The 15,175-nt window shown below is 40.4% G+C and overlaps 1 protein-coding gene across 19 annotated transcripts in view; it reads left to right on the top strand.

Annotated features, from left to right (window-relative positions):
• kmt2d (lysine (K)-specific methyltransferase 2D) overlaps window positions 1-15,175 on the top strand; it is a 247,467-nt gene that overhangs the window by 62,018 nt on the left and 170,274 nt on the right. For all 19 annotated transcript variants that reach the window (XM_072566973.1, XM_072566979.1, XM_072566978.1 and 16 more), the window contains 3 exons: window positions 2,079-2,167; window positions 10,794-10,929; window positions 12,196-12,446. In XM_072566973.1, the coding sequence (XP_072423074.1) occupies window positions 2,119-2,167; window positions 10,794-10,929; window positions 12,196-12,446 (436 nt within the window). In that variant the 5' untranslated portion in view covers window positions 2,079-2,118. The remainder of the gene's footprint in view (window positions 1-2,078; window positions 2,168-10,793; window positions 10,930-12,195; window positions 12,447-15,175) is intronic.

Here is a 15,175-nt window from a genome sequence, read left to right as displayed (position 1 = left end):
GAACTGTTTGCCAAATAGGAAACAGAGAGTTGGAATAAATGGGTCCTTTTCACAGTGGTAAACAGTGACAACTAGGGTACCGCCGGGTTTGGTGTGGGGACTCGAGCTGTTCACAATATGCATTAATGATTTGGCCAAAGGAATTGAATGTAATATCTCGATTTGTAGAAGACGCTAAGCTGAGTGGCAGTGTCTACTGTGAGGAGGATGCTAAGAGGCTGCAGGCTGAATTGAACAGGCTGGCGGAGTGGGCAAATATTTGGTAAATGCAATATAATGTGGATTAGTGTGATTAGATTTTAGATTAGATTACTTACAGTGTGGAAACAGGCCCTTCGGCCCAACAAGTCCACACCAACCCGCCGAAACGCATCCACTCAGACCCATTCCCCTGCATTTACCCCTGCACCTAACACCACGGGCAATTTAGCGTAGCCAATTCACCTGACCTGCACATTTTTGGACTGGGAGGAAACCGGAGCACCCGGAGGAAACCCACGCAGACACTGGGAGAATGTGCAAACTCCACACAGTCAGCCGCCTGAGTTGGGAATTGAACCCGGGTCTCTGGCACTGAGACAGCAGTGCTGACCACTGTGCCACCGTGCCGCCCACATTTATCCTTTTTGGCAAACACAGGAAGGCAGATTATTATTTGAATGGTGAGGTGCAACGAGACCTGGGTGTCATAGTGGAACAGTTGTGAAGGTTGGTATGCAGCTGGAGCAGGTGGTGAGGAAAGCTAATGGCATGCTGGCCTTCATTGCAAGAGGATTTGAGTATAGGAGTAGGGATGTCTAGCCACAATTACACAGGGCCTTGGTGAGGCCACTCCTTGAGTATTGTGTGCAGTTTTGGCCGCCTAATCTTCTTGTTGATGGAGTCCAGTGAAGGTTTACCAGACTGATTCCCAGGATGGCAGGACTGACATATGAAGATAACCTGGATCGACTGGGCCTGTACTCGCTTGAATTTGGAAGAATAAGGGCAGATCTCATAGAAACATAAAATCCTGGTGGGACTGGACAGACTACATGCAGGAAGAATGTTCTCAGTGTTGGGGAAGTCCAGAACTAGGGGTCACAGTCTGAGAATAAGGGTAAGAGGACCGCGATGAGGAAGAATTTTTTCACTCCATTGTAAACCTGTGGCATTCTCTTCTATAGTAAGCTCTTGGGGCTAGTTGGTTAGATGTATCCAAGACCGAGCTGGATGTGGCCCTTGCGGCTAAAGGGATCAAGGGTTTGGAGAGAAAGTAGGAGTGGGGTACTGATATTGCATGATCAGCCATGATATTGAATGGTGGTGCAGGGTTGAATGGCCTACTCCACCTATTTTCTATGTTTCCTTGTTAGTTGCCACTGATAAGCTACGATCTAGTTAAATGATGGAATGGGTTGATTTTCCTCCTTTTAAAAATATATAATTTGCAAACCCTCCACCTAGTTTGGGCAAGTTCCCTTCTTGAACTGACAAGGTGAGAAACAAAGCATCTTGCTGACTTGTGTTAGCAATATTTGTAATATTAGCATGTAATGTAGTATTAGTGGGCTTCTCCAATTTGAATCCATTACCTTTTCTTTTACTTTTAATTCTCACAGCGGATTTATGAAACTTGTAGCGACTCTTGACATTAACTGTATAGTAATACAATCTCTTCCTCCTAACTTGTAAGTAGCTACCCAGGACTGGTTGGTGGAGTTAAGTTATGGATCAACCATGACAGGCTTGAAGGCTGAACTACCTAATCCTGTTGTGTAATGTATTGAAAGCTAAAATAAAAAGAATTTGTTTTATTGGTAGAATAGTTATTAGATCCTGGTATTTGGCTATTTCCAGGGATCTTTGATAAACATTGCTCAATGTGAAGTACATTTGATTGGTAAAGGTTGGTATGAGAATTGTACATCAAGGGTATGAAGCCCTGGACATGTTCATTTGTGAGGGAAGCACAGTGTGGTTCATCCCCTCCACTCCACCCCAGTTCAAAGCACAATGCCAGCATTGTATCTTTGTTTTTTTTAAGCATGCGCCTTCTGTTTCTATGCAAAAACACTGTCTCCTAATTTATTTTTCAGGTGCTTCAGTAAGGGGTGTGGATTCTGGAAAAAGTGCAGCATGGATGGAATGGAATCAAGTAATGAAGATAATTGCACAAATGCCACAGGTCTGGTTTACTGTTGGTGTTCGGTGTTTGTGTGTGCTCATTCTGTACGAGCCCTGGTGTGCTTTGTTTGTCAGTCAAAACCTGACCACTTAGCAGCATCAGTATTGAAATACTGTGTTGCAGTTTATCTGATAGCATTCGAATGTGCGCTGATTACTCTGCCTTTTTCACTACTACCTCTCACTTTCCTTTTTGTTTTAATGCTCCGGCATTCAGTTGTGTATTCTCCCATATTCCCTCCCTTTAAATCTATTTCATGCTCCCCTTGCTTTTGGGACCTTCCCCATGTGTGCTTGCAAAAAAAAAACATAATTGTGTGATTTTACTTGCCCAAAATAATTGTCTTTCAGCCTCTTTTTGAATATCCAAAGGCCTTTCACACTAATGTGTAACATAAAGTTAATATCACAAAATGTGGTTCACTTTGTTTTGTATGACTTTGAGTGGCTTTTCTATCCTGTCCAATTAGAATGGCTCCTGACTGGAGGAAAGTCTGGGTCACGTGTGAATTTTGTATCCTTTTGAACGTGCACCGAAATTAGCCATTAAAACATCTCATCACTATATTGTGGTCAGTCATTTCTGTACTTCAAAATTGTTTGCTGACCTGCATAGAACTGCTAATGAACAGCTTCAAAGACATTTCTCTGCCAGCCTATATTCAACTGATCAACAGCTAAGCAGATCTAGGTTCAGGAAATCCTTCTTTTGAAGTGACATTTTATCTACAGGATCTGTGTTCTCTGCAGCTTTTTAGAAAGTCAGTTTTACCTTAAGCTAAGCACTGGAAAGATTGAAACTCTCATTTTGGGCTCCTCCTGTTGAAATACAATCACATGGATGCTTTTGTAGTGTGAAAGTTGTACTGCACAGTAATCTATCGTGGCAAATGCTGAACATTTTAATAAATACATACTAAGCTGTAATTTGTAGTAATTGCAAGCTGTTACCTTTAGGATTCTGAGTTCTTTGTTTTGTAAACCTTCCTGTGATGCATTAGGAAGGCAAATAGGATGCTGTTTATTATAAGGAGAGTGGAATATAAAAGTAGGGAAATTTTGACTGCAACTGTACAAGGCCTCCGTGAGACCACGTCTGGAGTACTGTGTACTGTTTTGTTCTCCTTTTCAAAAAGGATATGATTGTGTTCGCAGTTCAGAGAAGGTTCAATTGACTCATTCCTGGCATAGAGGACTTAAGAAAGGTTGAACAGTTGGGCATGTACCCATTGCAGTTTAGAACAATGAGATTATCAAACTGAAACATGTAAGATCCTGAGGGGACTTGACAGGTTGGCTTCTGAGAGGATGTTTCCACTTTGGAATTAGGGGACTCAATTTAAGAATGAGGAACTTCAGACCACGAACTCAGTTCACCATTTTTGTCTGGTTTTCTTGGTTGAGCTTTCAACAGAGCTGAGTGATATTCTGGCATTCATACTCTCTGGACTGATCTCTCTTTTCCACAATCATCACCAACTGTTTTGCTATTTGTTCACACGTGATCTCAAATGCCCCTCATCGTGTTGCATTCCCTGTCCTTCCATTCTGTTCAGCTTGCTTCTCCCACTTGACTTGGAACAGTGTATCTCTGGCTCTCATTTGCCTTATACTCAAGGCTCAGTTAAACAGATTTGTAATAGACAGGGGCATCCAGGATTATGGGGTGCAAACAAGAAAGTGGAGCTAAGACCACAGTCCGATCAGCCACAATCGTAATCGGTGCCAGAGCAGGCTTGGAGGGCTGAACAGTAACTGTGCATCTAAGTCCTATCTTACATTGCCACTTATAAAATTAGAACATAGTATCTAAACCAATTACTCACATTGTTCAACTTCAATCAACGAACAGAACACTGAGACTTTAATTCACCCAATGTACTTATGATTTCTGTCTGCTTTCAACTGTAGGTGAACCTTTGTATTCAAGAAGATGTTTTCACTTGTTAAGCTATCTCAGGAAACACAAGGATAAATCATTTTTAAGCTTGCTTCTGTTATTCATTTTATCAATGCTCGCACACGATTGTTCTCTTCAGAAGGTGGCTCAATATCGCTGTGTTAGTGTTCGCAAAGTTTTAATTGCTAAACCTATTCGCTAAAGTGTTTTCAAATAAAGCACAAATGCTAGTGTAGACTCCGAAAGCCATTGTAGCACCAAAGGGGACCAGTCAGCCCATTTTTTTTATCACTGACTCTTGAAGAGCTGGCTGTTTCGTTGATTTATCTCCTGTGCCTACTGTCATAGAGTCGGAGTCATAAAGTATGGAAGCAGACCCTTCAGTCCAACTCGTCCATGCCGACCAAGTTTCCTAACGTAAACTAGTCCTGTTTACCTGTGTTTTGGCCATTATCGCTCTAAACCTTTCCTATTCATGTATCTGTCCAAATGGCTTTAAAATATTGCAATTGTACTCTCCTCTGCCACTTCCTCTGGCAGCTCATTTTACATATGAACCACCCTCTGTGTGAAAGAGTTGCCCCTCAGGACCCTTTTAAATCGTTCTCCTGTCACTGTAAAAATATGCCCTCTAGTTTTGAACTGTCCTAACCTAGGAAAAAGACTTTCTGCTTTTCACCTTTATCTATGCCCCTCATGATTTTATAGCCCTCTATAAGGTCACCCCTCAACCTCCTACATTCCAGGGGAGAAAAAGGTCCCACCCTGTCCAGCCTCTCCCTAGAACACAAACCCTCCAGTCCCAGTAACATCCTGGTAAATCTTTTCTGCATCCTGTCCAATTTAATAATAACCTTCCTATAGCAGGGCGACGAGAACTGTACACAGTACTCCAGAAGAGGCCTCACTAACATCCTGTACAGCTGTAGCATGATGTCCCACGTCTTATAGGCCTTGGTGTGAGCAATGAAGACTTGTGCGCCAAACACCACTTTAACCTGTCTACCTGTGGCGCAACTTTCAATGAACTATGTACCTGAACCCCTAGGTGTCTCTGTTAGACTATACTACCCAGGGCCCTACCATTAACTGTGTAAATCCTGCCCTTGTTCGTTTTACCAAAATGCAACATCTTGCATTTATCCAAATTAAACTTCATCTGCTACTCTTCAGCCCATTGGCCCAATTAATCAAAATCCCTTTGTAATCTTAGATAACCACCTTCACTGTCGATTATACCACCCATTTTGGTGTCATCCGCAAACTTATTAACCATGTCTCCTATATTCTCTTCCAAATCGTTTATATAAATGACAACAACAGTGAACCCAGTGCAAATCCCTGCGGAACACTGCAGGTCACAGGCCTCCAGTCCCATCCTTCACCATCCCCTGTCTCCTTCCATCAAGCCAATTTTGTATCGACTTGTCAAGCTCTCCTTGAATCCCATGTGATCTAACTTTACTAACCAGTCTATCACGCGGAACTGTGTTGAAGGCTTTACTAAAGTCCACGTTGACAACGACTACCACTTTGTCGTCATCTACTTTCTTGGTCATGCCCTGAAAAAAAGCTCAGTCAAGTTAGTGATTCCTCACGCACCAAGCCATATTGACTATCACTAATCAGTCCTTGCCTCTCCAAGGGCATATAAATATTATCTCTCAAAATCCTGTCCAACAACTTACCCACCACAGATATCAGACTCACCGTTCTATTGTTCCTAGGCTTGTCCTGGAAGCCCAACATCAGCCATCCTTCCCGGCACCTCACCTGTGGCTGTAGGTAATACAAATATCTTTGTTAGTGGCCCAGCAATTTCTTCCCTTGCCTCCTACAACATCCTGGCATATGCCTGATCGGGTCCTGGAGATTTATCCACCTTTGTGTTTTAAGACCTCCAGCACAACCTCTTCTGTAATGTGGACTGTTTTCAAGACATCAGTATTTATTTCCCTGAATTCCCTAGCCTCCATGTCTGTCTCTGCAGTAAATACTGACATGAAATATTCGTTTAGTATCTTCCATTTCCTGTGGTTCCACAATCACTTTAATCTTTAAGCAGCCCTATTTTCTACCTAGTTGCTCTTTTGCTCTTAATGTACTTGTGGAATCTATTTGCATTATCCTTAATCTTATCTGCCAAGGCTATCTCATTTCCCCTTTTTGCCCTCCTAATTTTCCTATTAGGATTGCCCTTACCCCCCTTTTATACCCTTCAAGATTCCACTTGATCCCAGTTGGCTACACCTGATACGTGCCTCCTCCTTATTTTTGACGAGAGCCTCACTATCTTTATTCATCCATTGTTCCCTACTCCTACCATCCTTAATCTTCACTAATGGGAACATACTGTCTCTGAACTTGTTATCCCACATTTCAAAGTCTCTGACTTGCCAGTCATCCCTGCGATCAGTCTTCCCCCAGTCGATTTTTGAAAGTTCCTATCTTATACTATCAAAATTGCCCTTCCTCCAATTTAGAACTTTAACTTTTAAAACTAATCGACTTATGATCACTAGTCCTAAAGTGCTCTTCCACTTTCTGTCCTGCCTTATTTCCCAAGGGAAGGTTAGGTTTTGCTCTTGCTCTGGTAGGTACATCTACATATTGATTAAAAATTTCTTCAACATGTAACAAATTTATCCCCATCCAAGCCCTTAACACTATGGTAGTCCAAGTCTTATGTTTGGAAAAGTAAAATACCCTGCTACTATCACCCTATTACACATGCAAATATCTGAGATCTCTCCACATATTTGCTCCTCAGTTTTCTGCTGATTGTTGGGGGGTGGGGAGGGCTATTGTACAATCCCATGAAGGTGATCATCCCCTCCTTATTTCAGAGTTCCACCCATATAGCTTCACTGGATGATCCCTCACAAATATCCTTGTAAGTACAGCAGTGATGTTTCCCCTAAGCAAAAGCACCACTCCCCTTCGTGCCTTGCCTCCTTTTCTATCCTTTCTATGGCATCTAAACCTCGGAACATCACGCTGCTGGTCCTGTCCATCTCTGAGCCATGTCTCCGTAGTAGCTGTGATGTCCCGGTCTCATGTTCCCAACCATGCCCTAAGCTTGTCTGCCTTGCATTTGAGACCCCTTGCATTGAAATAAATGCAGTTTAATTCTTCAAAGTTACTGTGTTCTCTGACTTGCTCTTGCCTGCCTTGTCTAAATAACTTGCTTTTTTTTAAACTTCTCAACCACCCTCATCTGTGTCTCTATACTCACTGCTGCTTAGGAAAGCTCTTGCTTTTGCTCTCTAAGGGCTCCCGAGTAAGTACTAGCAAATTTTGGTTTGTCCAGATCGTGATATATGACTCCAGTTGGAATTTCATATGGCCCATTTAACACACTAAAAATTAGGTATTGTATCCTGCCATTTGAACTGTCTAATTTGGAAGGCCCTTCTTAGTGTTGCATTTCAGGATGAATGTATGCAATCATTAGGAACAGAGAAAATTTGGGTATAGCTTTTGGTGTCAAATCATTTCAAGCCTGTGCTGTTTGAGTCCTCTGCTTTTTCTTCTCTACTGTGCTCCATGGTCAAAATTTGAGCTAACTGCTTTGTGTACCTTTTAAGTTGATGGTAATAACAGTACTGTTCACAGACCACCTTGCTACAAAATCTCATGGCGAATGTGTTTGTGCCCTAAAAAGATAGGGATGCATCAAAAATATCCTCCCTCTGCTCTGTCTATATCTATTCAACCTCTCTTCTGTGATTTCACTGCTGCCTTGTCTTCCTGTGAACTCTCCTTAATTGTATGCATAGCCCTCACTTGACCTCTTAGCCTCAAATCTCACATTCTTGATCTTGGAGGAGACTGTTTTGACTACGTTTGGTATTCTTCCTCACCACTTACTGTCGTCCTGTCTCCATCCTCACCCTGTGTGGCATCTGTCGTATGCTGTCAGCAGTGCAAACTCAAAACGTATCTGCAGCTCAACACTGCATCTTGCTGGACCACACCAAGCACCCCCCCCGGTCTTGCTGTTTATTAAAAACTCATTTATTCCAGAATCATTCTGCATTACTAACTGCTTCTTGAACTCCTGTCCTGTCCATTTTTGCTAGCCATAAGTTTGAGTATCTCATTCATTTAAGATGGACTCTCGCCATTCATCTGCCTCTACTTCCCGTCCTACTCTTTGCTCATCAAGTCAAACCTTCTCTCACCCTATTTCTGAATTTTCAGTTTCCTCCAGTTTCTGTCATTTCCCTAAATGTATTTTATCCATGAGACACAAAGTGGTAACTCCTCAGTTTTCATTCCTGGGTTTCATGCTAACTGACCTTGTGAATAGTTCTTTCTCAATGAGTGTCAAAACTGTCATTATCACCCCACTCTGAAAAGGTTCCATCCTTGACTTCTCTATCTTTGCTACTATTGTCACGTTGCTGGTGTTCCTTTCTTCACCTCCAACCAGGACTAAATTTCCAGTTTGGTTTTCTGGTTGGGTTTCTGCCCTCTAAGCCCCAATCAAAGTCACATCTTTATGATTAAGATCATGGTGCACTCTCTCCTTCACCCAACACCTGCCACCACTTTTTGATATGCTGCACTCCATCATTGAGTTCAGTAGGATTGCCTTCATTTGAGTTTACTATCTCATACATTTCCAAGAGATGTCATCTTTTCCTAGTTATTCATTCCTGTACTGATTGGCCATTTGTGTTGCTGTGACCAGAATTGTATACAGTACTCTAAACGTGGCCTAACCAAAGCATTGATAGGCTCAGCATGATCTCGAAGGTTGGGCTCCAAATTAGCTTCTAATAGATGCTTCAACATCCTAACATTTTTCTGTGCCAATTTGATATCATGCAGATTTGTTTTCAACCCTCACCTAAGAAGTGACTTTTAGACGAGATTCAATAGAAGCTGATGGCCCCTTGTATTCATACGTTCCTTAAGTGGCCATTCTCCTTGTTTGAACTGAGTCAGTGAACATTGATAAGCTACTTAACGAGTCATGTACTCATGTAGTATCTATACATATGCAGTCCAGCACATACGCATACTAAGTAGTTATTATAAGTGAGAACCTTGGCTGATTTTCTCCTCCTCCTCCTCTTTCTCGCCCCCCCCCCCCACCAATTTTTATTTTGACCCAGAGTTTTGAGGTCATATGGAACATCTGCACTGCTGCAGTTGAGAACATTGTGTAACTTGGACCAGAAACTGAAATTTTATTAAGTTACTTTTTAAGAATCAAAACGACATTTGTTAGAGCTCAATAATATGCACAAACATTGCATTGAAAGCGACAAGTATCTGGTCTGATATTGAGCTATTTGGTTACAAAGAGCAATGCGCTTTTAATAACATGTCATGTTTCAAATGATCCCAAGTAAGATTGCCTCAGAGACCTTTATACCCACCAGTCAGTTTCTCTGCTACGGCAATGAGATGGTGAGCATGTCTCTTAAAGGTACACTGACTGTGAGACATAACCAAAGTGAATAAACATGGGCAACTGTATGGAGTTCAACCTGGTAAAGTGTGAAGTGATTCACTTTGGAAGGTCAAATTTGAATGCAGAATACAGAGTTAAAGACAGAATTTGGCAGTGTGGAGAAACAGAGGGATCTTGAGGTCCATGTCTGTAGATCCCTCAAACTTCCCACCCAAGTTGATAGAGTTTAAGAGCTGCAAGGTTATGCTGCAGGTCTATTGAGCCCTGGTTAGACCACACTTGGAATATTGTGTTTAGTTCTGGTTGCCTCATGATAGGGAGGAGGTGGAAACTTTAGAGAGGATGCAGAGGAGATTTACCAGGGATGCTGCCTGGACTGGAGGAATTGTCTTATGAAGAAAAGTTGAGGGAGTTAGGGCTCTTCTCATGGGAGTGAAGAAGGATGAGAGGTGACTTGATAGAGGTGCACAAGATGTTGAGAGGCATAGATAGAGTGGATAGCCAGAGACATTTTCCCATCACAGAAATGTCTATCAAGAGGGAGCATAATTTTAAGGTGATTGGAGGAAGGTTTAGGGGAGATGTCAGAGGTAGGTTTTTTACACAGAGTGGTGGGTACGTGGAATGCACTGCCAGCAGTGGTGGTAGAGTCAGATACATTAAGGAAGTTTAAGGAACTCTTGAATAGGCATAAGGAAGACAATACAATGAAAGGTATGTAGGTTAGTCTGATCTTAGAATAGGATAAAAGGTCAGTACAACATCGAGGACTGAAGGGCTTGTGCTGTGTTATGTTCTCAAGCACTTCCTCAATAATGAATGGTGCTTTTGTTTTCGACAGCTATTATATCTTGCTTGCGATTTTACTCATTTGAGTTGTTTGGTTAGCAGATTACAGTTAATTTTGAGTGTAGAACATGAGTAACTGCTTAGATATGCTGTTTGAATTGAGTTCAGTAAATCCCATTCCTGCATTTTTGTTCTCAATTTGACTTGGTATGGATTTTTAGACTTTGTTTCTTAGCAGAAACTTAGACTTCTTATTCTAAACTACTTGTTAATTTGGTAAAGTTTGCTATTGATATTAAAATAAATAAGTGATTCCAGTATGTACATTCCTGGTGTTGATGGCAACTGCACTCTCTTGGACGATACATTCACTGACAGTGTGTCCTAAAGTTGTAAGTCCAAAGGTAACGAAAAGGTAGATAATGACTTGTGCAATAAATATCTCTGAAAGAGTGTTTAAAATAATTTATAATGCATTCAGGGTTAACAGCACAATTTCATTTTCTGTTACAGCTATGAACATTGACTCTGCTGAAAATAGTTCTTTAGCAGAAGATGAAGAAGCTGATCCGTCTGCATCTCGTGGTTGCACAAAACGAGAAGAAACGTCAGAGCATGTTTTGAAAGAGCAGCACGAGGAGCAGTGCAGGTAAGAGGGGAAATATGCAAGAGATGTCTTGGAATCTGAGGGTATTGTTCCAAGTTTTTGAGGGGGGAAAATCCACAATTCATATTTGCCTTATTCAGTAGGGACTAATTTATGATAAGTGGCAGTATTTCATCATTTTATTTGGGACAGGGTGAAGGATATTCTGTAGCGTTATGAAAGTTTGTCCTTGCCTTTCTTCGAGATCTCTGAATCTGCTTTTAATACATTTTGTAGGCAAAGTACTTTTGTTATACTTTTATTGCAATATGTGTTCTTTGACTCAACCTTTGGTACGTTTCAGGTTGTCCTGTTTGTGTGTCTTGGTAGTTTTGTATTGTTTTTAGTGAGTTGGCTCACTTCTGTTTTATCATTCCCTTCTGCCACCCAAAAAACAAGGTATTGAGAAAGCTTTTGGCTCTGTTAGTACTCTGCCCTCGAGCACAGATGAAATCTAAAACTTGGCATGAATTTGAGTCCCACTGGTGTGTTGTAGCAAGTTTAAATTCCAATATTTACCAGTTTCCCTTAATTTATAAAGAAGATTTGAGTTTGTGATGAAAAGGTAAGCTTGGAGGAAACCGGAGCCAGCATCTGTGAATAGTAGAGGTAGAAAGGAAATAGATAGTAGCAATAAACTCTGGCAGTGAGAATAAAATGTAAATTTCATAATTTCAAGGTGTTTAATCCTTACACTGTGTATAGTGGAAAAATGAGCACATTCTGAATTCTACTAAGATAGAGATTTGCAATGAACTGAACAATACACTAAAAATGCACCTGCATCGAGTGAAGTAATTGTTTTAGTTTAGATTTGTAACCAGCATTACTTTTTCATGATGCAGATTTTGCTGCATACTTCTGATTTTGTTTGAGTGGCAAATAATTTGACTTATGGAGCAATGGTTGAAAAGGAATCAAAAGTTTTCTGAACTTGTGGCCAATACACTCTATTACTCTGAGCAGTTGTATTTTAAAGATGAGTACAACTTGGCTAATGTAAGCAGTGAAAATAATAAAGATAACAGCTGTTGGTAGCGTGATTAAAAGATCAGTTATGAAGGTAATTGAATCATAACTATAGTGCACAAAGTCAAGCTGTTTTGCCCATCATGTCGCTGCTGGCTATCCATTGAGCAATCTTCTCAGTTCCATTCCCTGCCGCAGCCTTACAAGTTTGTTTCCTTCGAGTGCCTGTTCTTTTTTGAAATTTATTGATTGTTGCTAATGTTTTGAATTAATTAAATGTTAAACCATCTTTCTATATAGCTTGGAGGAAAGGCTGTGCGTATTCTGTAATTGTGGAGAGCAGAGCCTACATGGGCAAAGAGAGCTGAAGCAATTTGATCCATCGGTTGTGTCGGATGAATTTGGAAATGGAGGGGCAAACAGAACTACAAAGGAAGCCAGTCCAACATCAAGGCACACGAGTGTTTCAGGGATGGAGGGGCTCTCCGATGAGCTTGTACAAGTTGGCTTTGAAAGAAGTACAACAACAATGGCTCTCTTTGAGTCAACAGGTGAAAAAAACTGTTTTCTTTATTGTTTAGAGTCCAAAATTTCCCAAAACAATTATAAAACTTGATTTCAATATTATTGTTTCTTGTATTGTTATAGAACTATTTTTATAAAATTGTTCCTCATAATTCTTCTCTCAATAAATTTGTTGAAAAGTTTACAGTTTGGATTCCTTAACGTTTTAGTTTTTTTAGTCCTGTTAAATCTTTTATCTTTTAATAATTTAAATGATGGAATCTCCAAGTAGTCCAAAATAATTCAGCAGTAATGACAATGCGAGTATATGGTACCCTTTTACTGCTGCCTTAACTTCAGTCTCAAGAATTGTATATGCCTATGGAGTCTTTTACAAATCATAATCATGTTCTTGTGCAGAATTAAGTTTTGTGTTTTTAAAAAAGAAGCTTCATGCCAGTGTATTGAAATGAAACAAATTTTTGTTAACTCAACAAGAAGCTGAAGAAAATAAACTGCAGATAAAAGAGATGCTCTCTAGGACCTCAAACTGCTTTCTACTGCACCAGTATTGTCGTTTTCTCAAATTCTGTGCTTAAATAAAGTTACGTTGAGCTGCAGCATTGAACTAACACTTGAGTTACTCTGTGAACTTGAATTAGTTTGTGACAAGGGTCTGAGTTGCGCTAGTAGCTGACCAAGGTCCTGTCATTATTTTGCATCTGCAGGTGCATTTTTCATTTGGTTATCTGGTGATCAGGACCACAATTTCTGGATGATTCCAGCCGCTGCCTCCACTACCAGCTTCCTCCCCTCCTCCCCTCTTCCTCTCTTCCTCTCTTCCTCCCCCAGCAAAGACCCCAAGTTGAGTATCTAGTCCTCTCCCTCTCCCTCTCCCTCTCCCTCCCTCCCCCCCCCCCCAATCTTTGTTATATCTTCTTTATCTTTGGTTACATTTGTGTAACTTCCTGTACACTAGATTAAAAAGTCTCCAACTTCATTAGTCTCTGGCTCTGCACCATACCGTTGTATTATATTTGACCCACTTGGGCATCATATTATTTACTTTCTGGTATGCAATGATTCAACAGAAAACTACTTCGCTGTATGCAGTGATTTGTCAGCTTGGCTCAGTTGGTAAAATTCACTTATTCCTGAATCAGCACTGTTGTTTCAAAGCTCATTCTAGCACTTGAGTTGATAATCCTGAGTGAAGCTGTAGCACATTGCTGAGGGAGTGTTCCGTCGACATTTAGTTGAGATATGATCTGGAGACTTTGTCTACCACTTCCAATGGTTCAGGTAACTTTTGAAGGTTACGTGGCACTATTTGACAAGCAATCAATTCCTCCTGATGTTTGGCTAGCATTCTTCCCTCAGCCAGCACCAAAAGATATAATTAACCGGCCGGTAGACCCGTTGCTATTTTGAAGAACTTACTGTGCGCAAAATAACTGATGCATTTCTGACATAATTTTGCTGCACTTCAAAGTAATGAATTCTAATTGAAACGCTATGAGATGTTTTGAGATCAGGCGCTAAATGCAAGGGAATTTTTTCCTCTTTTTACGTGGAGGATAGGTGCTGTGCAGCTGCCAAAACTTGTAATGACATTGCAAACGTATTTCAGCCCTATTTATTTTTGTATATAGTTGAGTTCTTTGGTGTTACTTTTGATTAATGCTAGGAATTCTGGTTCAGTTGGCTTTTTGATGCTAAAACATTACAGTAATCAGACAGATTGTGTTGGGACAAAACCATGGTAAAAATATATCTGCAAATTGTGCCCACTCATGAATGTATCTTTGGAAATAGTATGCAAAACCATCACGCTGCCTTTTATGCCCAGGACGTGGGTTTCAAATTAGCTCAGACAAGAAAGGTCTTCTTTCCATAGAGTCCCAGTTGAATGAGTTCTATGTGGCTCAAATGCAAGTCTTCAAGAAAAATGATTCATTATTCAGAACACTATGGCAAAAATTAAATGTCATGCCAGTAGAAGAATCTTCCTTGGTGAAATTTGGATTGAGGTACATTGTTGTATCATGACCATTGCCCCTGCATCAAACCTGTTAATTGCCTAATCAGATGTGTATCTGACCCTGACATGTAAAATGCAGAAAAAAAAATCTAACATCGATGATCTTGGCTCCAACATCATTTTGCTGTCATCCGTGTCTTTTACAGAATTCATTAGTGCTCCCAAAAAACACTGATGATACATTTTGAACAGAATTCTGTTTAGTTGTTGAGAGGTTAATTTGCTGTACCGAATGAAACTACTACTTTCAATGTTACTCAGTCCAGCCTGAACACTGCAATCATCTAAAATAATTCACTGGTGATCTGAGATGGTTGACATTTGATTTATTTCTCTAACCAGTACTAGGTATTGTCAGATCCTCCATTGGAGTGAAAAAAAAAGCTTTTCTATTCTCTCTTATGTAAATGTTAATTTAAAACTAGATCAACAAATAAATACTTTAGTCTTAAAGCAACTGAAATGAATTCCATTGTTAGAAATAAATTACCATGAAGAAAGCAGCCCACAAAAATTGATTTTCTGTGTGGTAAATTGTACCTTCACGGTCATAAACCTGATGCCAGAATCAAATTAAGGGGACCTTTTATTGTGATGTCATCAAGTCGGTCAAGTAGCCAATCACAGAGTCTTCATAACAAGCCAGAAAGTAAAATGCAGTGTTTATCCTTGACTTTTTATTCATTTTATGAAAAGTTGAATAGATTGGGACATGCACGTAGGAATAAAGTGGAA

The sequence above is a fragment of the Chiloscyllium punctatum genome, chromosome X (genome assembly GCF_047496795.1).
Source record: "Chiloscyllium punctatum isolate Juve2018m chromosome X, sChiPun1.3, whole genome shotgun sequence".
Lineage (NCBI taxonomy): Eukaryota > Metazoa > Chordata > Chondrichthyes > Orectolobiformes > Hemiscylliidae > Chiloscyllium > Chiloscyllium punctatum.
This window is presented reverse-complemented; position numbering and strand designations above follow the sequence as displayed.